Below are 23,686 nucleotides of genomic sequence, written 5' to 3'. Positions count from 1 at the left end.
TGCCTCCTGCATTACGCTAACAGCATCTTGCCATGTGGGGTAACAAAGATTATCGTATCGAGTCCCTATGCCTTCTACTATAATCGAGTCCCAGTGTCCTTATGTGTGCTCTACTTATCTCTCAATTGTCTCCTTATGCGACAATGCAGCATCACCACAGCGCTGGTTCACGTTTCTGTTCTGCTTTCCGTCTGGTCTTCCGCTTCCCTCGGACAGCTTTGCGAGTCCAGCCATACAGTCACATCTTCCGGTGTTTCGAAGAACATCGTTTTATTCTTATGCAGCACCTTCATCCTTGCTGGATATAACAGCATGTATCTGTAGCCTGTTCCCTTAGCCTCCTCTTTACTGCCACATAATTCAACCGTTGCCTCTGCACCAAGCCGGTCAAGTGGCACAGCGAGTAGAGCGCTCGCTTTGACATTCGTGCAGAGCCTGTTAACGCAGGTTCGAATCCCGGCGGGGCCAAACTCAGCCTTTCATCCTTCCGAGGTCTATAAATGAGCACCACACACTGTGGGTAATAATAAGCAGCGCTCGGATACCTGAGGGTTCGTAGCTCTATATAAATGCCTAATTATTATTATTATTATTATTATTAAGAGGGTGTAGTCCGGGCATGCAGTGATGGTCGCCGACGCTCTGCTTATCATTCCTCCCTTGTGGAAATGCTCCAGGAACTTCTCTCTGTCTTTATAGTTCAAATCTTAGAAATAACAGGCCGGGGTGGGGCCCCTGTGGCGGCCTCCTCATCAGGGCCCTGTGTGCTCTTTCCACTGCGAATCCCTGTCTCAACGTACCACCCGGTATCTCTTGCAATAGCATGTTTTCGGCGTAATTCGTCTGGTCTGATCCTTCTTCGCCTGACGGAAGCCCCACAATGCGCACGTTATTCCTGCGGGCCTGCCCTTCTGCTCTATTCTCGAGATTGCGCATCTGTTGTTTCAACGCGTGAACTTCTTTCGCGTTGGTCGTGCATGTGCTTGTGTTGGCTTTCACCTCTTCTCTAGGATTCCTGTGCACTTGGCCAACGCTCGTACGTCTTGTCGCAACAGATTCACGTCCACGCTCACTGCATCAATCTTGAATTCCAGCGAGGTTCTCAGCTCCGAGATTGCAATGCACATCTTACTTTCCCATGACACTTTCAGTTCAGCTATGGCTTCTAGTATCCGTTGGTCGCTGTACGCCATAGTATCGCTTCCTCGCATGCCTTGGCACTTTCCGCTGGCTCCTTCTGTCACCTGCGGAGACTTGGCAAACTCATCTATGCTGGGTTGTTTCCCTTTGCTTTTGGGCTTCCTTGACGTCATCCTAGCTTGCTTGTGGACCCACTTGTCGAGTTACCCCTCTCTATGGGGTTCCCTCTGCTGTAGGGGCACGTCTCCTCAGTTCAGGGGTGCTGTCTGCTCTGTTTGTTACTTCGGGCCTCGTATTATTTCCCACACTCTTCTGTTACGGAGCAAGGTACCTCGATTGCTGCTTCCATCATGCGGCGATGCTTCCGAATCCAGCTTGCAGGGCCCCGTTTTGGCATAGCTTGCTGTGTTGTTTCCAGGATCTGCAATTATTTCTCCTCACGCGGACAGGCCACCCACGTCCGTATTCACCTGCCCCTCACCGTGGTTGCAATCACACAGCCGAGGTGACCAGGCCTTAGGCTTTCCACTACCACTTTGCGTGCCCTGCAGTCTTTTATTCACCCCTCGGATTCAACTTTGAAATGTTGTAGCGCACTTTAAATGCAATTCTTAGGCCCTTCCCCCTCCTTGGGCTCGGCTGCCGTGAGCTTCTTTAGGCTGTTGTCTGAATATGTGTCTGTATCAGTTATGCGGGGCAGACCATGCTGTTAGCCGCCCTGCTTCTTCAGATCTCTCACTTTGTACTAGCGAGGTTCGCAGCAGAGCTGCTGTTGTCCTAGACCTCCGGGCAATATCTCCCAAAGCCGCTTGCCTGTCTCTACACTGCAGCAGGCATACCCTGTGTTGTGCGCGCCAGAGCCGCTGTGGGTCAATGGAGCACTGACCTCTTAGTTATTTCCTTTACAGCCACCTTCCACAGCCCTGAACTGAACTGCGAGTCCTACCAGCCTAGACTAAGTTTGTGCTGCATAGCCTAGGCACATGTATGCATTAGATCCCAGGGCACTCCTAGGGGGTGATCTGTTACCCCGACTGTTACACCGCTGCAAGTTGCGTTCTGGATCTCGTCCTCGTGTTGCTTGGTGCTGGAGATTGTGTTTGTCTCTTCGCCTCACTTTATCCTGCGGTGGTGTGCTATAACATGGCTTCACCCTTCGCTGGCCAGTCCTCCGTCACGATGTCCTAACTCACTGCCAGCCCCGTGCTCGTGAGTCTGGCTTGTTCAGGTGAGCTTGCAGAACTCCCCACAGCCTCTGCCAGGTCCTTCGTCACTGTATCCTGGTGATCAGCTCCGAGTTTGGGCACCTCTACTGTGTCCCCACTACTGTTTGGCCATCAAGGCCTGTGTTCGTTCAGTATCTTGGGAGCACCGTCCTAGATGGCTATGTCTTTTGAACTTGTGCTGCGCGTGCCCCAAATGCTGATTCTGAAGATTGTACTGTGCTTATGAGTACCCTGATGGCCTTTCTGAGCTCCTGTTCCGTAGGAGGGCACTTGTCCATCAAATCACACAAGGGTCGGACCCCCGGCACGTCTGGGTACGTTGTTACAGACTATTCGGTGTCCTATTGTATTTATGTTCTTAATGTGTGGGTTTATGGTGTTTCGTTGGTACGTGCTTCAAAGCAACTCACAGCGTCTTAGTGATCCCCACTGCCTCGTCCCTTTTCCATTATCTATGCGTGCTTCTCCCGGGTTAGGCAGCCGCGTTGTTCCGGCACAGTAACAATGTGTCTCCGCTCCTTTTCATGTGTTTCACGAACCGCCGCAGCCTTTTCCTGAGTGTTGCAGCGTTTATTCAATTCAAAGTGTCTCCCGGGCATGCAGCCAGTCCACTCAGCAGCAAGTTCTTACCCCCACTGTAGCCAGAGTAAGGGGCATCCGATGTGCCCGTGCTTCGTTCCGGGCAGATCACTCAGTCAGTGTCCAGGTTTGTTTGCACGTGTCTTCTTGTGTGTCCACATGCTGTTAAAGGGGCAGCCTCCTTGCCCACTCCGTTAATGGGTTCCCGCTGCTCATTCAGCTGTGCAATATCAGAGGTTCACTGCTCTTCCTTCCTGTTACCGGTTTCTCTGCTCGGCTCCGGTCTGCTTCCAGCCTGTACACCAGCAGCAGTCTTATCACCGCATTTGATCTCTTTGTCTGTTGCGAGCCGCCATTTTTTCCTTTCGCTCGTAAGCTGCTGCAAACTTCTACTTATTGTAGTTCTTGAATCAGTGTCAATCCATCCAGCTTGCTCTCCTGGTTTTCCACGCAGTTTCATAGGACCACATACATATATTGGTCCGTCGTAGGTTCCATTTAGTGTGACTTTTGCACGGATCAGTCCAGGACCAGCAGGAGCTCCTCAGAAAACACGTCCTATCCCATGGCCTTGTAGCCACGCCACCCCAAATTTGGCATTGTTTGTGATGGTTCAGTTTGTCAAATATGGGCCCAGCAGTGGGACGCAGCACCAGATAAGTCTGCAGGTACAGATGCAGGCGCTGAACCAGTTGAGGCACAAAGATGTGGCCCTCACTGGTTCAGCATCATCAGTGGAAGCCAGGCTCAGTCTCACCACGTTCTGTATTATAAGGCTGACAGTTGTCCTCTGGCCCCCAGTGAGTTGGTGATTGGGGCTGTTTGTTTTCCCCACCCATATGGTGCAAGTTTACTGTGCTGTCATCCTGGAGGGGGCGTCACCCCTCCACAAGCAAGTTCGTTAAGTTGTGTTTGCGTGGGAGCCCACTGGCCCAAATCGGGTTCAATCCTCTGCTTGCTGCTGGCACCCCACTCTGCACCAGTCCATCCCCTGGCTCACCTCAGCAGCTGGTTCATGGGGGGCCCGTGGCCCAGGGCAGCAGCTCACCTCCAGGGTGACCGTTGCAATACGATCTTGCCGGCTTGCAACCCAGATCATCAGCTGGGTGTATGGTTGCGCCGAAGCAGGGCCCCTTTTCGGCTTTCCTTGACTGCAGATTTATACGCAGCTCTCCAGCCACAGTTAGGCCGGGCGTTGGAAGCCACGGGAGGTGAGTCGCCTATCCGTTGGCGGCGTGGCTGTTCCTGTCCGGAGCCGCTCCCACCTCTATGCGTCCTCTCATAGATCCTTTTGCCAGCACATACGCCCCCGGGCAGTTCACTGCGATAGCGATGCATCTGTGCATCGCAAGGGGTCGGTGCGCTCAGCCATTGGTCAGGCGGGGAAGAGCAGCATCTCCGTCGCTGGTCCCCGAACCCCAAATTGAAGTGCCGTCACGCTACTCTCTCCTGCATATAGCGCTCTACTGGGAACTCTTGGCAGCAGGCTGTAGCATATCTCGGCCCACTCCTTCACGCCAGCGCTCCTAGAGCTCAGAGGAGAGCGCCCATCTTAGTCACAAGCTTGCAAGCATCCCTTGAGGACCCATTGCTAAGGGACAATCTACTTTTTGGAACGTTAAGAGCTACAGTCAAGTCTGCCAGGATAGTGAACCAGGCTTTATGAAACACTGGTGAACTTTGCTTGTTATTTTCTTTGGTGAATTGGTGAATTGCAACTTCTGGTGAAAGGAAGAACCACCACAACCAAGTCTGGCAGGATAGTGAACCGGGCTTGGCATGTGGTGTTTCTTTTGTGAAAGTACAACTTGTCTGAAACAAGAAGAGTTACAAATCAAATCTGGCAAGATAGTAAACCAGACTTGATAGGACTTTTGCGACGTGGAGAAAGCACATGGGAAAGGGACTCCCCCTGAAACTTGAAGTGGTGTTTTTTTTGCCAAGAATTGAACATTTTGAATTGAACGTTTAAGTTGGTGACCAGAGAAGCCTCCTTCTGGACCTAGTTTTCCTTAGTTAATGTAGAGTGTAAGGGACGGAAATAGGTTGACACAGGACGTTGTTGAGGTAGGGAAACCCCTCTTAGAAATAGCGGATTCCAAGACTGCCGCCGTGTACTAAAGTCATGTGTGTGCTAGCTCCGTCCTGAATTCAGTTTGCAGCACGGCCCAGCTGGCAATGCACCAGCTGATCGTCCCCCGTAGTGAGGGCAAAGTACTGTTGGGGACGCAGTGCCCATCCCGCTGTCCCTGGAAGTTGTTGTATAGAGCCGGAGTCGTCGGCAGGAGAAGTTGGGCTTGACGAGGTGGCAGCATCCGGCCCTTTGTCTAGGGGCACCAGGACCTTATTTGTGTAGCAGCTGTGTGGCCCTGCCCCCTCTGAATATAGTGCATGCAACGGAAGAACTGCAGAGCTCCGACGAGTGAACCGAAGCCCCGGAAACGGCCCACGCATCCATCAATAGACGGTCAAGGGAAGGAGCCCCTTTCCATACGGCGGCCCTGGTGTACAGCAGCAGGATCAGTCGTGGAGGCTGGGTGACAGCGCCCTGCTTGGGCACTGATTTCAGAGGATCTGTGTGGCAGCTCTCCTCCCTCCCCTAATTCTGTATGTATTGCGCCGCTATGCGAAAGCGGTACGAGAGCGAAACTCAACCACCAGTTTTTTTTTGTTTTTGTATGGGCCCACCAGCAGTAGCATAACTGTAGATGCAATCATCAATAAGTAGGGCAGCGAACACAGCAGCCGAGGAGGACTGGCCATACATCCCAAGGAAAGCCACCTGGCACTGCTGTATGTGCATAACTACAACACCTCATATATAGAAGATTATATAGAAGCTTAAACCCTGGGATGAAATTGGAGGGCTATAGGCATGGCAAGTGTGTGAGGGATCCAGCATTATGCCCCCATCTTGATGGAACTGTTTCAGTGAATGAAAGCCGGCATCACAGGGCGGGGTGCGAGGAACACACAGTGAAAATCAGCTAGCTATGATCAACGGGGTTACTCCCCCTCTTTTAGGAATATCGAAGTGAACGTATTGGGGGTGCTCCCGTAATTGGAGTCAATCTATGCCGGGTACTAAAAAGAAATCTATGCTCCATGGACGCCTCAGCCCCCAGTCCGCTATAGACAACTCGCTGCCAGACATTTAGGCTACAAATACCGGGTCTCGCTGCTCCAGCACTGACAAGGAAAAACATACAAAAGTATGGGGGGTCAAAAACCAACACAAACATGGTGGCTGCTAAGGAAGAGATGTTTCCACGATTTTCAAGCGACTTTTATGGCCTTGTTCCAATCTGTTTACTGCCTTCACGTTGGAGAATAAACAGATGGTAATTGAGTTAAAAAAAGATCTCTCAGCATTAGGAGAGAGGACAGATGAAAATGAAATGGCGATTCAGGAATTAGAATTAGACATTAAGCAATCGGACGAAGTTATGGCACATTTTACCAGAACCACTCGTAATCTTGAAATACAATGTGAAGATCTCAGAAATAGGTCCAGGAGGGCAAATGTACGTGTCAGAAATCTCCCTGAATCAGTCGGAGACCCACAGGGAAAGAAGAGAAGGTGGAGATTCCCTTGGACAGGGTTCATAGAGTGGGCCGGAGGAGATCAGAGGCAGGGGCACGCCCTAGAGATGTACTGGCTGCATGCACACAATACCCTTAGAAGGAACAGATTCCTAGGGCAGCCAGACAAGCAGAACCGATTTCATATAACGGCATGGAGATACAACTCTACCAAGACATTTCCCAGCATATACTTCAAAAACGCAGAGCGATGTACACAGTGATGAAGGCACTACAAACACGCAAGATAAAATATAGATGGACTTTCCCGTTTGGCTTACCATTCACACTGGAGGGCAGACAGCATAGTCACCTCATGCGAAGAAAGTATGGAGTTGCTCCACATTGAAGACGAAGATGAGGACTCCCATCCAAGAATGAGGGAAGATGCATGGCCTCTCAAACCGACAAGTGCACAGTAATGGTTGAGAGTGGATTGTGGAGGTAAACAATGCAAAAGTCAACATTGGAGTTGTTTGAATCCCCGTCTCAAAGGTCCCGACTTTCATAACAACAATTGAGTATGTGGATTGACTCAGAAGAAAAACCCAATTGGGAGACGTGCTACTGCAGTTTGGTACTTTGCGGGGACAGAGTTCACTGCCTTGGATTCTTCAGAGTGGAGAAGAGGGGGTTTTTAGGATACTCCACAGTTTGCCCTGGTGAAATTGGTGGACCACTGCTGAGGGCCTGCGCCCAAAGTCTCACTAGGTACCTTGATTCACACCACCAGGGGAGGCGGAGGGGGAGCTAAAGGTTCCGTCAAAGTTATGTAAGGGGTTGGGAGTCAGTGGAAGGGGGGGCAATGGGGTTGCAACAGTGACTTGGGAAAAGGGGAAGACCGCATGAGGTTGACAGAGAAAAAGATGCCACGGTAAAAATAAAGTCTAAGGGTCTGGGGTTGGATACGTTGCATAGAGGGACTCAAATTCAAGTGTTTATCGCTTAATATTCAGGGGTTGATCATCCCAGTGAAACGCAGGAAGCTGGACGGGTTCTTAGCCTGTCACCAACCAGATTTGGTGGCATTCCAGGAGACCCATATCGGACAGCAAGACAAAGATATGCTCCCTATCGGGCATTATCCGCAAATGATACAAGCTAATGCACAGGGAAAAGTGGCTGGAGTACTCTTAGCATTCAAGGCAGGGGTTCAAGTCAACAGGTATCTATTCCTTACTGTTGAGTTTGGGGCAACAACACTTACAGTGGCTGCGATCTATACGCCCAAAACTGGTCAGGAGGGTTTCTTAAAAGCAATGCTAACGAATTAGAGGCATTTACTTCTGGTGAGTGCCTATTATTAGGGGACTTTAACCTTGCCTAGGATCCCAGACTGGACAGAAGCTCTAACACTGGACATGCTCAATAACCCTCGTGCCGGTCGCTACCACCTCTTCAATATTCGCAAAGGCCGCCCCTCTCTCACTGTCCATGCTACTAAACTTTTAATCTCCTCCCTTATCTTCTCTCGCCTCTTCGACTACTGCTCCTCCTTACGCTTTGGACTACCTACTTCTCATCTCGCCCCCCTCAAATCTATCTACCATTTTGCCGGCCGTACCCTCTGTCTCCTTACCTCCCGTGACTCCATCTCAGCTTCCCTTTCCTCCCTTGGCTGGCTTCCTTTTCACTCCCAACTTAAATTTTACTTTCTCTGCCTAGTCTTTAAGTCTCTCCATGGTCTTGCTCCCCCTTATCTCTCTTGCCTCCTCTCTTTCTACACTCCCTCCCGCTCCCTTCTTTCTGCTGACCACTGCCTTCTCACTGTTCCTCCATCCCCTTGTGCCCCTCTTGTTTCCGCTCCTTCCAGCTCCTAGCCCCCCTGTATTGGAACTCCTTACCCCTCTCAATCCGCTCTATTCCTACCTTCTTGCTTCCCCTCCTTCCTTTATCTTTTTCCCCTTGATAATCTCCCTCCCCTCCCCCACCACCCCACTCTCACCCTTTCCCCTTCCGTTCCCTCCTCCTTCTCCTCCTCACTCCACCCTCTCCCCCTCAGTCCTGCTGCACTACTCTCCATATTCCCTTCAGTTTAATTGCTCTTCTTACTGTTTTGTTGGACTGATTCATAATTGTAATACGCTTCTACTGTTATAATGTTATATGTATTTAGTTGTTAAAATGTTCAGCGTTGTGGAGTAAAACACTATATAAACAAAATAAATACATTTATAAACCCACGACAATATCAGAAGAGCTTGTCACCTGTTGGAGAAAGTCTCCACAAAAAATCTCTCTGCAGTGTTCCTTTTGCTAGTTGGTCTTTCTAGCTGCGCACTCTCGAGGCAATGGGATTTGGCCCTAATTTTATTGATAAGATCCAAGTGAACTACAAACATCCAAATGTCTTCACCGATCATGCTGCACCGCAGCACCAAACAGGGTTGCCCCCTTTTGCCTCTTCTGAATGCTCTACACTTAGAACCCCAGCTAAATAAAATTAGACAAGCAGATTTGATTCAGGGGTCATGTTTGGGGTGGATACTCAGTCATGGCTTATGCAGAAGATATGCTCCTCACAGTGATGGACCCGGTGAGATCATTACCAGCAGTTATGAAGGAATTGGAGGCATTTGTCAAGGTAGCATCACCAAATCAGAAATATTAAATCTCTCCCTAACACCGTCGGAAGTGGTCAAGGTGTCAACGAAAATGCAATTCGGCATGGCTCAAGGGCCAATTCAGCTGTTTGGTGTGCATTTAACAAGAATGCGTGGGGTGGGGGGGCAATAGAAGGCCAATTTTCCCCCTGTACTGAAAGAATTTAAGCAACTGCTATCAAAATGGGGTCCACTCTCCGTCTCTTGTTTGGGGCGGATCAACTCTGTGAAAATGTTGGTATTATTTAAGGCGCTGCATCTTATCCAAGCACTTCCTGTACCGGTGCCTGTGTCGTTTTTCCATAAACTTTACAGGACAATCTCCAATTTTATCTGGACTAATAAACCTCTGCGGATCACACTTAGAAACTTAATAGCTCTTACACATAAAGGATTTCACAAAATACTACCAAGCCGTCCATCTATGGGTGCTGCGAGATTGGTTAGCAATAGATTCGGAGAAGAAATGGGTCTCAATGGAAAAGGCGCTGTGCAGACCCCACTTGAAAGATTCACTATCGCTTCCCCGGCAATATCCCCCTCCAAATATACATGCTAGTCAGATTACGAGATTAGTTGAAAATATATGGGATAGGGGGATCCGACAACACCAATTTACAACGTATCCGTCACCCTTTACACTGCTTTTCAACAACCCTCAATTTACTCCGGGTATGGATAAGGGCTTATTCTTAAAATGGAAATGAGCTGCGTGCACAAAACTACAGAATATTTTTCAAGATAAGGACCCCAAACCTTTTGACAAATGTAAAGGGGAGCTAGGGCTAGTGGAGACAGATAGATTCCAATATTTTCAGGTCCGACATTGGATTATGACCTGCCCGAATAGGGCTGCAGCTATTAGAATACCGCTGACACCATTTGAGACATTTTTGGTATCAAACCTTGGTGACAAAGCTCTCATTTCTAACATATGATTCTTGACCGATAATCAGAGGGTTCCATTGGATATATACAGAAATGGCCACACATATCCGGGGTAAATATAACAGTGGAGGAATGGGAAATACTTTGGAGGAAGATACCTAAACTCACTTGCTCACTACAGATAAGAGAACCCTGGCACAAAAGCATGACACAATTGCATTACACTCCACAAAAGTTAAATAAAATGAATGTTGGCCATTTTCGATAGGTGTTGGAGGGAATGTGGGCTTAGGGGGGTATCGGATACATGTATGGTGGGAGTGTCCTAAATTGAATAATTTTTGGGCTGCAATTCACAATCATGTCACATTTTTGGAATCCTAGCCAAAAGGGCCCCAACGATTCCCTATTGGGAATAGCAGCGACGGAATATAAGATGGCCCAGGCATGTGCATAAAGCATATGCTGTTTTGCCATTGGCAGCCCTGCTTGTGATAGCTAAACATTGGAAAGCAAAGGAACCACCTCATATTCATGACTGTTTCGGCAACATTTGGAATTTTGTTAAATTAGAATGGGTCACCTAACCATCCAAGGTATCCATCCTAAATTTACGAAATACTGGAAGTGGCTCTACGCTTCCTGCAAGAAGACTATAATGCACTGTTATGGCCACACAAGTTACAAATCTTAGGCCTCAACTAGACTCTTGGTGACTCGATTCTTCCTTGGTGCAGGGATTTTAGTTTAGTTTATTTATAGAGCTTGCCTAATCCGTAGGTATCTGGGCGCTTATGCTTTCAGCTACTGAGATAAAACAAGTAGCAGTTGTCTTGTGTTACATATCAAGTCGACAAAACAGTAGGAAGGTGAAAATACAGTGTGCATTAGGTACAATGTGCATTCAGTGAAGCAGGTAAGGTGATATAACAAGTAACATATCAAGTTTACCAAACAAGTAGGCAGTTAGGTGGTGGGTATTGGAGGGATAGGATCATTTTGGGATTTTGCTGGGGGGTTGGGCGGTAGAGGGTCAGAATAAGGAGATATGCTAGAATTTGCCAATACGAAGAAAACTGTATTGAAAATTAATATGCCACACTTTCCCTAAGATATTGGTCTCCCTACCTAATACAACTAGCTAAGGTGCTCGTTGTCCGTTGGGAAGTCCAAAGTAAATGTCTGTCCTCCATCCAAAACTAAGCTGCTCTGACCCTACCACTAATACATCGCCAGGCTTTTAAACGTGCATATTACATCGCATGTGCTCATCGAATTTTTTAGGGGGGAGGGGTGGGAAAGGGCAAATAAGGGTTTGGGCGTGTGGGCAATAGTAAAAAATAAGTATGGGTGGAGGGTTTGGGGTGGGGAACCCCACCCCCCCCAAAAAAAAAAGAAACGATGAGCACATTCGATGGAATGTGCACGTTTAAAAGCCTGGCGATGTAAAAGCAGGCGATGAAATCACATGGAACCATCACAACACATAGCAAATTGTGTCCTCGTACCCATTATGCCAGCAAGAAGAATATAAGGACTTCAGACACTTTCTTCTAAGGGACCATTTCTGGTTTTCATTAGAGACAATGTGGTTCTAAGCGCATCTTTTCTTTCAAAAATGCATTAAAAAATCCATTAAATCAAATATTTCTTCAGGTATTTCATCCTAGACCTCGCTCTTCTTCAGCTGAAGAGGTTTTACGTAATCTTGACATTTCTAGAACTCTAGAAATTATTAAATATAATTATAAAGTACAAGACTTTTTAGGCAGTACCACTTCCTGTTCATGATTTCTGGTGGTCTTTACCCTGGCTCTAAGGTAGTTGATGCCAGATGTGTAATTTCTTGCATATCTGAAGATGACATTTGAGGGATTGAAATTCTACGGGGACTGCAGGCTAATTCTACGAGAACAAAGTCAGCATCACTGGCTTTCATAAGCCATGTCCCTATTCCTGAAATTTGTAGGGCTGCTTCTTTTGTCCAAGAAGTGCTTTGCAACCTGTCCGCTTAATCATATCTTTCATATGCTGGGTCCATGCAATTGTGAAGGAGAAAGACGGCAGAAAAATGAAAAATTACCTTTTGTATTTTATTTTTATTTATACAGCACCGAATGCCTAATCACTTTACATAGGATCAAATGGTACAAAAGAAGTGAAACTCAGTCCAAATCAAAGATTAGAGAGAAAGAAGGTGGACTTTGTGCGTGGAAACAGAGAGAGAGATTAGGAAAAGACCAAAGAGACAGAAGGAGTGAGTTCCAGTGCTTAGGGTCCAGGAGGGAGAAAGACCGGAAACGCGAGGAGAGACGGGGGCCGGGGGCACACGAGGATCAATTGGGTGAAAGAGGGATTGTGAGCGAAGAGCCTGCAGGGGATAATAGAAAAAAACAAGTGAGGGGAGTTGGGGAGGAGCTGGTCTGGCATTTAAAGACAAGGCTTAGGAAATTAAAAAGAAGATGAGCATCAAAAGACAACCACTGAAGGTGGTGCCAGGCAGTAGAGACCAGGGGAGAGAGAGAACAAAGGGTACAGATGGAGGGGGAATAAATGGAGCAAAGAGTGGCAAGCTGATACGCTGGGAGCCCCAGGAGCAGACGAGCAATAGAAAAGACGAGAGAAGACTAAAGACGTGATCAAGAGTTTAGAGGCATGAAAAGTAAGAAATCGGCGACCTGTGACCAATGTCAACAGGTTGAAAGCGGCAGATGCGAGAGATGGAGCAGATGTGAGAGCTAAAGGACAGTTAGGGATCGAAATGAACACCTAGATTTCAAGCAGAAGTGGCAAGAGAGAGGGAAGTAGGGGGAAAGGAAATTGACAAAAGGGGGTGGGACAATGGAAGCAGGGAAGAAAAGGACCTCAGTTTTAGCATGATTCAGATTAAAATGTGTGAAGACATCCAGGATTGGATGGAGAGAAACCGGCCGAAAAATATGTGGATGGATTCTGAAAAAGAGGAGAAAGCAAGGACACATTTGTGAGTCATCAGCATACAGATGGTATGAGAATCCATGTGCAGAGATGACTGCCCCAAGAGGAGAAGTATAAAGAGGGAAGAGGACCAGGCACCGAACTCTGGGGCAAACAGTGTAGAAGAGGGAAAACAGGGCTGACCAGACCAAGAAACGGAGAAGGTCTGGTTGGGGGGATACGACCAGGACCAGTTCAAGACGGTCTCAAATACCAAGATGAGGAATGAAGAATAGATTGGTCGACTGTATCAAAGGCGACCTACAGATCAAGGAACACAAGAAGAGAAGATAGCTTCTGGTAGCGAGTGGAAAGAAGAGATTCAGTTACTGCTAGAAGAGCAGTCTTGGTAGAATCGGAGGAATCATCTTCATGGCGATTCAGGTTCACTTAGACTGTTCTCTCCCTCCTTCACATTACCCACCCAGTAAAAAATATACTTTGCTACAACCGCCTCAGGCGAGGAAAAAACATGATGGAACTGGGTGTGGCAGTTGGTGGCGCGGAGGGACACACACACACACATTGCCTCCAAAGCATTCTAAAGTTCTCTTAAAGTGAATGCTATGAAGACTATTCCGACCTTTTGTACAGAAGTGATAGCAAGGGTGAAGAAAAACGAAACCACCATCAAGGACCATTTACATATTACTTTGCTTCTTATTTCTTTTGGGTCGTATTCTTTTTATTTGCCTCTTGCTTCCTGACTTGTTTTCATATGTTGTGATGGTTTTAATCTAAACTGCTTTCCATTTCTTCTTTCTGTTCTTGCTCGTGTTGCCCTTAACCCCATTTTATATCCCAAGCATTGGAACATACGCCAGTCTTCTGTTTGAGGTGTCCTATTCTCTCTAGCTATATGATCCTATTATTAAAACCAAACAACTTTTCGCTACTGCTTTTCTGGGTACTTTCTCAGTTTCTTAATGTTTATACTGAGAAGAGTTTGTAGTCTTAGAATGACGAAAACAAATGTTTGTCGCTGGAGTGATTTAAAAGATTTTGACTTTCTCATTCTTTCTTTTTATAGGGACTTGAAATCATATTCCGTGTAGGGATGGCTCTGTTGCAGGTCAACCAAGCAGAACTAATGCAGCTTGACATGGAAGGCATGTCCCAGGTTAGTTCTCTCTCTGATTTTATAGAAAGCTGCTGTCTTCAAGAGGGCGATTGCTGAAGTCCAGGAAAATACAGTCTGCTTAAGAAAGCAGGGATGTTTTTTTGGTTGTCCATCCAGTGTTTCGTTCTGATGGAGAATTCCCTTGGCATGGCACTTAGAGGGGGGGGAAACACTTCTTTATATGACAGATTGCTCTTTTGGCCATTTGGTATTGCTGTCTATGAATTGTCAGTGAAAAGATTGTTTACAATAATAGCTGGAGGTAGAAGAACCTCCAGCTGGAGGGGAGGGTGCCTATATAAATTAGGCGTGTAGGGAGATATCAGAGGCCTGGCCGTTGGTGAGGTCTATTGGTGGAATCAGGTTTTTAGCCATTTGTAGTACCAGCAGTCCTTGACCCCAGCTTCAAGGCCATACCTTTAAATAACCCAACTCTCCCCTTTTACCCCTTGGTGCCATCATAGTTACCTGCCATTAACGAGTGAAAAGGCCAGATTGGGGCAAAATATGATACAATTACCCATCATAGTTTAGTACCAGTTGACTTAACAGTGAAGTTATCTCAAGAGGAATTCAAAATAATGTATTTATTGATAGACATTTTCTAAACTAAGTAAGATATGCACTGCACAATTTCAAAAATGGGAAGATGCATGTATGAAAGTACAGACTGTACTATGATTATGATCATTATTGTAGCTTTAAGGGTGTAGCTTTAAGTGTGTAGGATCCAAAGATTCAATGTAGAGAATGATATCCTAGAATGGAAATTACAATTGATTTCAATAAATATTAGCAATAAGCTACTGGCAGGCATAATGGTGCAAAATGGTTGAAAAGAATATTAAGAAAACTGAAGTGATTTCATATTCGAGCAGGAAGAAAAACAAGTAACAGACTAATTCTTTGGCATCTACTTTTCTGTCAAGTGCAAACCAACTTCCTAGCTACGTTTACACATTTATAAATCCGATACATACAATCAATTCAAGTAACTTCAGTGGCCCTTTAAGACAAAGGTCCTATATTTAGCTGCCCTAAAGGTGATATATAGTTTGCTGAAGCAAACAATTAAAAAGATAAACTGTTTGAATGAGGCGTGCTTCTAAGACATAACTTGAGAGTATCAGCCAAATGAGCTGTATTTCATTGAAACGTTACAATGCGAGGGTGTGTTCATATAGTATGTTTAACTAGTCTATATTTGAACTTTACATTTCTTAAATTAATATAAATGCCATTAGGAGTGTGTGCCGTTGTGGAGATTTGATCAAAGGAAAACAGAGGTCTTTAAAATTGTGTCCCCTGTCAATGTGATATTGGGTCTTTTATATATTCACAAATACACATGTTTTGTGTGCACTGCCCATTGTCACAGATGGCCTCAGTAACACACCAAATCCCAGATGGGGATTTTTATTATTTTGGTTCCTAGGGCATAATGGCTGTCTCTCTCTCTCCAACCTAGGGATGGACAATCCCACCCTATCCTAGACATCCCTCAATCCCTGGATTACTTCTATTGATCAGTAACTCCTGCTATCTAAAATCAGTCTAATCTTGTGGGGGGCCTAAAGGCAAATGCCTTAACAAATACAAATTCAAATCTAGCCTACAGCCTCTGTTCTTTCTTAGCCCGGACTTTCCTCTCCCTAAATTTCTGTCCCTCCCTTTTTCCTCCTACACCCTACTCCACTCGCCATCTGTCATCTCTCTCCCTGATTCCCCCTATTTTGTCCCTCAGCTACACTCTCCCTCCCCCTTTCCTTCTTTTGCTCTGCTACTTCTTCCCACCATTACAACTCTCCCTTACTACCTTTCATTCTTATGCTCTGCTGCTTCTTCGCACCATTACAACTCTCCCCTACTACTTTTCATTCTTATGCACTGCTACTTCCGCCCACAATTACAACTCTCGCCTCTCTACTTCACTACTACTCCCCTTCTGCCTCTACACTACTACCACCCTTCCTGACACACCTCTATTACTCCTCCCCATCTTCTCCTCTGTAACATTCCTTTCACTTCCTGTGTCGCCCTTTCACTTACGCCCCATTCTCCTATTACTTCTACTTTCACTCACACCACTTGTGTCACTACATGCAAAACACAGTACACTTTTGTATCACCAACCAATGCTCACCTTTTCTTGAAATCCGCACAACGCCACCCCATCATTCCTCCTTCTGGTCTGTTGCTCTGCCACCTCTGATCTGAACAATCCACACATTCCTGTTTCCTGTCCTTGTTTGTGTTCTTCCCCCTCCTTCTTTCATTGTTGTTTACCCACTGGCTTCCCAGGCCGATTGCTCCTTATGCTATCTCCCTTTGAGGTATCACAATAGGGTGAATACATAAAATGGGGGCTAAGCAAAACCCCATTTGCGTATGCAGGTCAGTGTTTTGTTAATGGTTACCTGCTCTGAAAATTGTATGTTAAAGTTCCAGCGTTCAGTATGGGGCTGTGCTGTAGCTGGTTTAGGGGGGAGTTAGTCCATGTATGCCAGTGTTGTGCAGTGGTCTGTTCTGACGCTCTTTGTAATTGCCAATGCTGCATTATTTAGCGGTTCACTCTCTGTTGCCCTTACCAAAGTCCTAGCAAGAGGCATCTCCCTGGAGACTTTGATGGGCTGCTTTGTTGTGGTTGATCCACCACGAATGCTTGTACATGTGATAAGATAAAGAGACTTGCCAGCATTTTCATACGGATGTGGGAAGGAAATGGACTGGGGCCCTCCCAAATACCTCCTTCTCCATTTGAGGTACGAATGGTTCTGGTTCCCACCATGATAGGCTTCCCACCCCCTGCTGCGAGTGGTCTCCATCCCTTCTTGACAGGGTTAGTAATCTTTAACTCACCTACACCCTTTCATCCAAGTCCTCCTTGCCAGGACAACTAACTTCCAGTGTACCAAAATAGAAATCTTCTTTTTGTTTCTGTACTTCCCGGAGGCACTGGTCAAATAACAGAAAATCAATGTCCAGGAGAACCTCCTCAAGGAGACTCTGGATCCCTGTCATTGGTACTGTGATGTCTTCTTGCAGGACTTTCCCATTAATAATGGCCTGTGGGTAGAGAACTACATCCCCATTCACACAGATGAGACTGGGACCCTGGGGGCAGCTCTTTATCAGTGACCATATCCGCCTAGATATCGGTCCTCGTACTCCCGGAGTCTAGTAGCTCTTTGGCATGCACACCCTGGACCGTTACTTTGATGTGGAATCTTTGGGCAATTTCTTGAATAGTATATATGGTCCAACTATTCGGTTAATTCCCATTTTCTTCTTCAGGGTAAAAGGTGGAAATGTATTTTGAGTCCCTTGATGCTTCCGTCCAGTCTGCTGGGTTCTCTTCCCCTATGGCTGATGGTGCTACTGAAGTGAGACGCCCAGTTTCAATCCACTCTTTCTTGGGCTTTGCTCCCTCAGATTTCTTGGCTCCACTAAAGGTTTCCCTGCAATACATGGCTCTCTGGTTTGCTTTAGCTCTTTGGACTGCCTCTTTGAGTGTCATTTCGCTGTCGGGCGATTTCTTGCAAGTAAGGTGGTAATGAGTCGAAAAAGTATTCCAGAAACCACATTTCTTTAACATCTTCAAAATGTTTGTCAATTAACCATTCGTTTAGTAAATCCCTTACTCTATAAGACATCTGCTGTGGTTTTTCTTCCTGTCTTAGCCTAAGGTGTCTAAGACAGGACTAAGACTGGTTTGGTAATGCTCTAATCCTTGCCCCAGTCTTTCGGCAATGCCTTGATTTAGTCATGAAAAATTTGGCTATCTGGGTTGAGTGCTTGGCAACCCTTTTGGGTTTCAATGAGAATGTTGTCTAGATACCTTGCGCTTAAACAAATACTATTCCAATTACGGTTTATGGTGAGTTTTGTGATCTTTATTCAAGTGATCTGTTTGGTCAGCCGACAAGTGTTTTGACCTTTTAAGGTGTTTAAGGCTGAGTCAATACATTTCTAATTGGAGGGTTCGGTATGGCCAACTGGCGGACATTATATTTCATGGTTAGCATTCATCTGTTCTGTTGCTGACTGGTAGTTTCCATCTGTTTTCTACTTTCTTAGTTATACATTGGCCCGGGTGGACAGCGGGTATCTGGCTTGTTGGCATGTTGAGTGCTGGTGAGTCTTCTGCCCTTTTGGCCTTCTCCCGTTGAGAGCAGAGCGACGTTTCAGGCACATCGGTTTCCGTGCCCTTTCTATGTTTATGAAGAAAACCGCTGTATCTTCTGCGCTGCTATGATTCTGTAGAATACACCTCTTCTTGCCTCTGCGATAGCCCCCTGTAAGACAGTAAGGGTCTCCTGATGCTTGTGACTGATGGTTAGTTTACCTTCCACCAGGGCTTTTTATAGGTCATCCATGGGGTTTGATATTGGTCTTATAGATTTGGGACAGAGATAAACGGGACTTGGTTTCTTCTTCCCCCACTTCTGGCCTTGGGATTTATTCTGCTCTTGGATGATGGGGTTCCTGCGAAATCTGGAAATCTTCAACCGACTTGGTTTTCTCTCATGCCGGTTTGGCAAGACTCTTCGCTGCTGCTTCCCTAGGGTCTTGGTGGGCTGCTTTGTTAGTTTTCCACCAGGAATGATACTTGTGGGTTTTTTGAAAATAAGAGACTGGCCTGCGTTTTCATACATATGTAAGTGGTGATCAACAGTGAAATTGCCAACAATCATATGTGCATAAAGCAAAGTGACACGGTCCTCCAAACTGCTACCTTCCCACTCTGGTGTAGGAATGGCTCTGGTTTACATCCTGGTATGCTTCCCACCCCAGGCTGAGAGGCATCTTCATCTCTTCTTGACAGGATCAGATTACTGACGTTGTCACACCATGCAGTATTAAGGCAACCTAAATCTAACCAATCGGTGTTGGGTGGCCCAGCCCCTCAAGGCTTTTCTTCAGAATCTTTTTGTGCCCTACCTGAATGTACCCTCACCAGATTCCTACCTAAAGTCTCCTCCCAGGGGGCCAGGGAAAAACAGAAGCTTCCTGATCCTGACCTTGGGGGTGGCGCTCTGCGGGAGGATCACCTTGGAGGAGAAAAGGCTCAGGGAGGTGAGAGGAATCAATGGGGTGAGACACAGTATTTTCCTTCTTCTAAGGAAGAGAGGTTACGAATGCCAAAATACCTAATCGCTTGTTGCCACAGTAATATAACTGTTCCACGTGTTAACCATCTAAATGTGGATGAAATAAGCCAAAGCTCCTTTGGTATAAAAATAAATAACATCCATTCTGGAACCTCTAGAGCCAAATGGCGTCCCTAACTCAAAAGGGGATAATGGAAAGAAGTCTGTAAATAATCATCGCCAAAACCCTTATTCCTCTTTTCAAAACAAACTGGTGACTGATTTGTATAATATTCCTTTAATGAATGTTATAGAAAGCAAAAGTCAAAACAACCGAACAGAAAGTTAGAAAAACGAATTTTAATGTCAAGCACTAAAAGTCTCATACGTCCCTCCCCATACTGGGACGAGGAAGAGTGTGCAAGGTGAGACAAGATGGTCAGCGAATTAGGCATATATGACCCACACCTGGGGGACCTAAAAGGCCTCCTCAAGTGCAGGTCAGAAAGAGCAGTAGGAGGATGAGATGGAAGCAGGACTGGAAAAAGCAGTACGGGCCATGTGTGTTGTGGGTCAGCAAGATTAGAGTAGTCGGAGGATGCCAGGACCAGCGCGGGTCTTGAGAGGATCTGTGCCTCTAATACAGCAACCTGCAGCGGCAGGCGTGGAAGGGAAATGCGTACCCATTAAAATCGCAGCAGGAAGCATGGAAGGAAAATGCTTACCCATTCTAATTGTATTGTGCAGAGATTGCACAGAAGTAGTGGAAGCAGCCTAGAGGTTCCATTTGGCAGGGTTGCAGGGAGAACTCTCGGGAACCAAAGCAGCTCCAATTCAACATGGCACAAAGGCGATTCGGAGGAAAGAGGTTCCCTGACTGGGAGAAGGCACAGGTACAATGGTCCTTTGGAACACCGAACGGAATACAAGAGAGCAACTTACCTGGTGAGTCTGCAGTGCATGAATGACTCCGGGCGTTCTAATGCTGGCCTTGTGTGTCGTGCAGACAGTTTTACTTGCGAGTGAGCAAGGACCGTGCAGGTGAATGTTATGAATATCGAAGCTAACACAAAAGGTATTTGGTGAAACCAAAAGACTCTTTAACTGAGTACGCCAGTTGCGAGAAACTCCTACAACCCGGTGGGGAAGCCTTATTGGAATCCCAGGTGTGCAATCAATACCCAAGCCAAAAGGTGTTAAATAGGCAAAATAATTACACCAAATATTGCTAAAGACCATGGGGGCGATTTTAAAAAGCTCAAGCGTTGTAAAGATGACTGCTCATTTTGGGAGACCAATACCTGTAGTTGATACAAGTTATAAATCTTCCTGAAGTCCAGTTTGAAGTTAACCATCCTGACAAATACACTTGTTACTTCAAAGGTGAACCTTGTTCTTACTCCGGGGGGCGTGGGTGAAAGGCCATGTAGTGGGACGTGTTCTCTTTGAGGCTCCCGCTGATCTGTGATGATTCTGCTACGAGATGGAGCAAATACTGAACGCTCTGGCATACAAATAGAACACTAGAAGCATGAACGAGCGGTGCACATAAGGATGGAAGCTGAGAGCTGGATGAATACGTGATTATTAGCTGTGGCAAGGTTGTATCGCGCGAGGAACGAAAAACCTAGATGGCCGGCGTTGGCAAACAAAGGAAGTGATCGTAGCATTATGCGGAGCTGAGCGCTTATAAGGCGCTGCTGAGGGATGTGCGTGCATCCAGCCGAAATATGAACGTGGACTGGCACACGCGAATTACAGAGCCATTTGGAGGTTGCAATGCGCTGTCTACATTGTAACCGGTAGACCACCTGGAAATGAGGCATGGCCGCCCCCACCCCCCTTTTATTTTTTGGTAGGTCGGACTGCGGCAGGGCCAACATACAGGACCCACTCGCGGCCAAGAGGTGCCACCCACCTCACACTGGTGTGGTTCGGGTCGGAGCGGTGTGCAGTCTTCTCAAAGACCAGCCTGCGGCAGGAAACAAATGCGTGACATATCCTTGTCCTCCCGGGCGAATAATTAACAATTACACCGGTGACGAATAGTAGCCAGGTGACAACGAGGTGTACAGCATAGCGGACAAGTAAACAAACCCACTGAAGAACGATAACACTGATTGGCACTGATGTATATGTGGAGCCCAGATGGACTGTGCCGTTGATATATCAGAAACGGATAAAGTAATGCAAAACAGCTGGCAAACTCATCGGGAAACTTTCTGCTCTGAAATACGCCCATAACAAGGAGCACGGACACGGAACGATTTACAAAATGGCAGCGACAAATTGAAGGGACAAAGGGCAGCACGTCGGGCGAGAACGCCGTGAAAGTGCACCACAGTCATTATAAGTCCGCTCGAGATACATACAATATATCAGGCTCTGTGAGACAGTCTGTTGCTAAAGACGCAGCCATGACGAGTAAGCTGCGTGGGGCTCATTTATACAGTGGCAAGGGACAGAGGAGTAGTAAGAAGCCCCTGGCGCTGCTGCAGGGGAGTAGCAAACCTCCAGCAGAAAGATATCACCTGCAACGAAAGGCGTGTTACATTGTGTCCACAACTACGAACATGGAAGTGCTATAATACACAGGGACGTGAGCTGAAGACCATACCAAGGAGCGTGGTACAAGTGAAGCTACAGGAAACAGCACTCGTTCAAGGCTCCAACTTGAGGATTGCAGAAACACTACAGGGCGCGGTTGGAGAATTGGAGGACAGGAAGTGGAGAGCTGGGACCCATGAGAGACATCGCAAAGTGAGCCAAGCAAGGTAGCTAGTGCACAGTGGAGCCAAGAAGGCTTGGGGACCCAGACAAAGCCATCAGTGTGAAAGGAAAAAGTGGGCAGGCACTTGAAACGTGTAGGAACAGCATGGCACGGTGAAGCAAGCAACCAAGTCCAGCGGGACGACGAGGGAGATGACGTCCAAAAATAGTAAGGTCAAGGGGAAACAGCCCACGATGGACATCTTTACTAAACCACCGCAATCACTGGATGTGTCCACACATGTAAAGGGAGACGCACGAGGGTCGACCACCACACCGCGCAACGATCACCAGATTCTGGAAGCTATAGCAGAGAGGAGGACCTCATGGGGGAGCAAGAACGACGCGGCCATGGCAAAACTAAAAGCTGCACTGGAATTCCAAATTGACGTGGTCCGTGTGGACGTTCACCTCTTAAGACAGGATGCAAGAGCGCACGAGTGGTCTGGAAATTAAAGTGAAAACCAACACATATGTCAGCATGACCAATGCCAAGGAGGTTCATATATTGCAGCAACAGGTGTGCAATCTAGAAAGCTGAGCAGAGGAGGCGGAAGGGCGAACACAACGTAGCAACATATGGGTGGTGGGGCTACCGGAGGGAGAGGAAGGCACAGACCTGCAAACTATGTGGAGAACATGCTGATACAAGAGATAGGATTAGGTGTGCTCATCCAAGGGTTTCCAGTTGAGAGGGCGCATAGAGCCCTAACTAGGAGGCCCCACCTGGGAGCCCCCACCCCCCGAGCGATCATCGCCTAGATACTGAACTATAAAGATAGGGAAAGGATCCTGGAATATTTTCACAAGGGTGGAACTATAAGCAGAGCGTCCGCGACTGTCACAGCGTACCCGATTATACCATGCTGGTACAGAGGCAATGTCTACATTATGTGGCTGTAAAAACATGAATAAGGGAATGGGGGTTTAAATACATGCTTCTGTATCCTGCAAAACTGAAAGTCTTGCATAAGGGCAAGGCGTTCTTCTTTGATACACCGGAGGAAGCAATGAGCTGGTTGGACGCACAAGGTTGCCCGGCTGATGCAGATGGCCATGACCAGAGGGGACAGGATAAGTGAACCGGCTTTCTACTATTGACTGATTAGGCTGATGTTAATTTAGTGGCTTTGATATTGATATGGTCACGGGGCGCATGAAACCCTAAAGGGTTCGTTGGTTAATTAAAAGGTGTATATATATAGTATGTTCATCATGTGGCCTTGAATAAATTGTCATGCATGAGTGGGTGTGAGATGCAGGCAGGCGTAGCGTACAGTGGCACTAATGCGGGAGTTACGGAGTGTTAGGCAGAATCCTGTGCAGTACCCTTAGGGACCACTACACAATATTAGGACTACAAGTGGTAATACAAGTTCACCTTTGGTACACGCCTCTACTACACTGTTAAAGTGGTAGCAGTAGCGGAGCAGCCAGGCATATCTCAAGAGCAAATGAGCAGTAGTAGAAATTACACAAAGGACCACAATTACTGTGACTCAAGCAAACACTGACTCAAGGTTTCAGGTAAAAAATAGAAGCACATTTATTTTTAAACCATCTGTTCACAAAACACTTCACTTCAATTAAATCAAAACCACACGTAAAATACACTACACACAACCAATTCCACTTGTTCCAACAAATTCAAGGTAAGTACACTAGGATTTGACAAACCGGTGTTGCGATACTAACGCTTACCCGCGGATAGAA

The 23,686-nt window shown here is 46.8% G+C and overlaps 1 protein-coding gene across 3 annotated transcripts in view; it reads left to right on the top strand.

The window, feature by feature from the left end:
* EVI5L (ecotropic viral integration site 5 like) overlaps window positions 1–23,686 on the top strand; it is a 1,319,565-nt gene that overhangs the window by 709,287 nt on the left and 586,592 nt on the right. For all 3 annotated transcript variants that reach the window (XM_069604001.1, XM_069604000.1, XM_069603999.1), the window contains one exon: window positions 14,025–14,114. In XM_069604001.1, the coding sequence (XP_069460102.1) occupies window positions 14,025–14,114 (90 nt within the window). The remainder of the gene's footprint in view (window positions 1–14,024; window positions 14,115–23,686) is intronic.

Source organism: Ambystoma mexicanum, chromosome 3q, assembly GCF_040938575.1.
Source record: "Ambystoma mexicanum isolate Mex_15411 chromosome 3q, UKY_AmexF1_1, whole genome shotgun sequence".
NCBI lineage: Eukaryota > Metazoa > Chordata > Amphibia > Caudata > Ambystomatidae > Ambystoma > Ambystoma mexicanum.
Note: the sequence above shows the minus strand (reverse complement) of the source record. Positions and strands in the feature narration are given on the sequence as shown.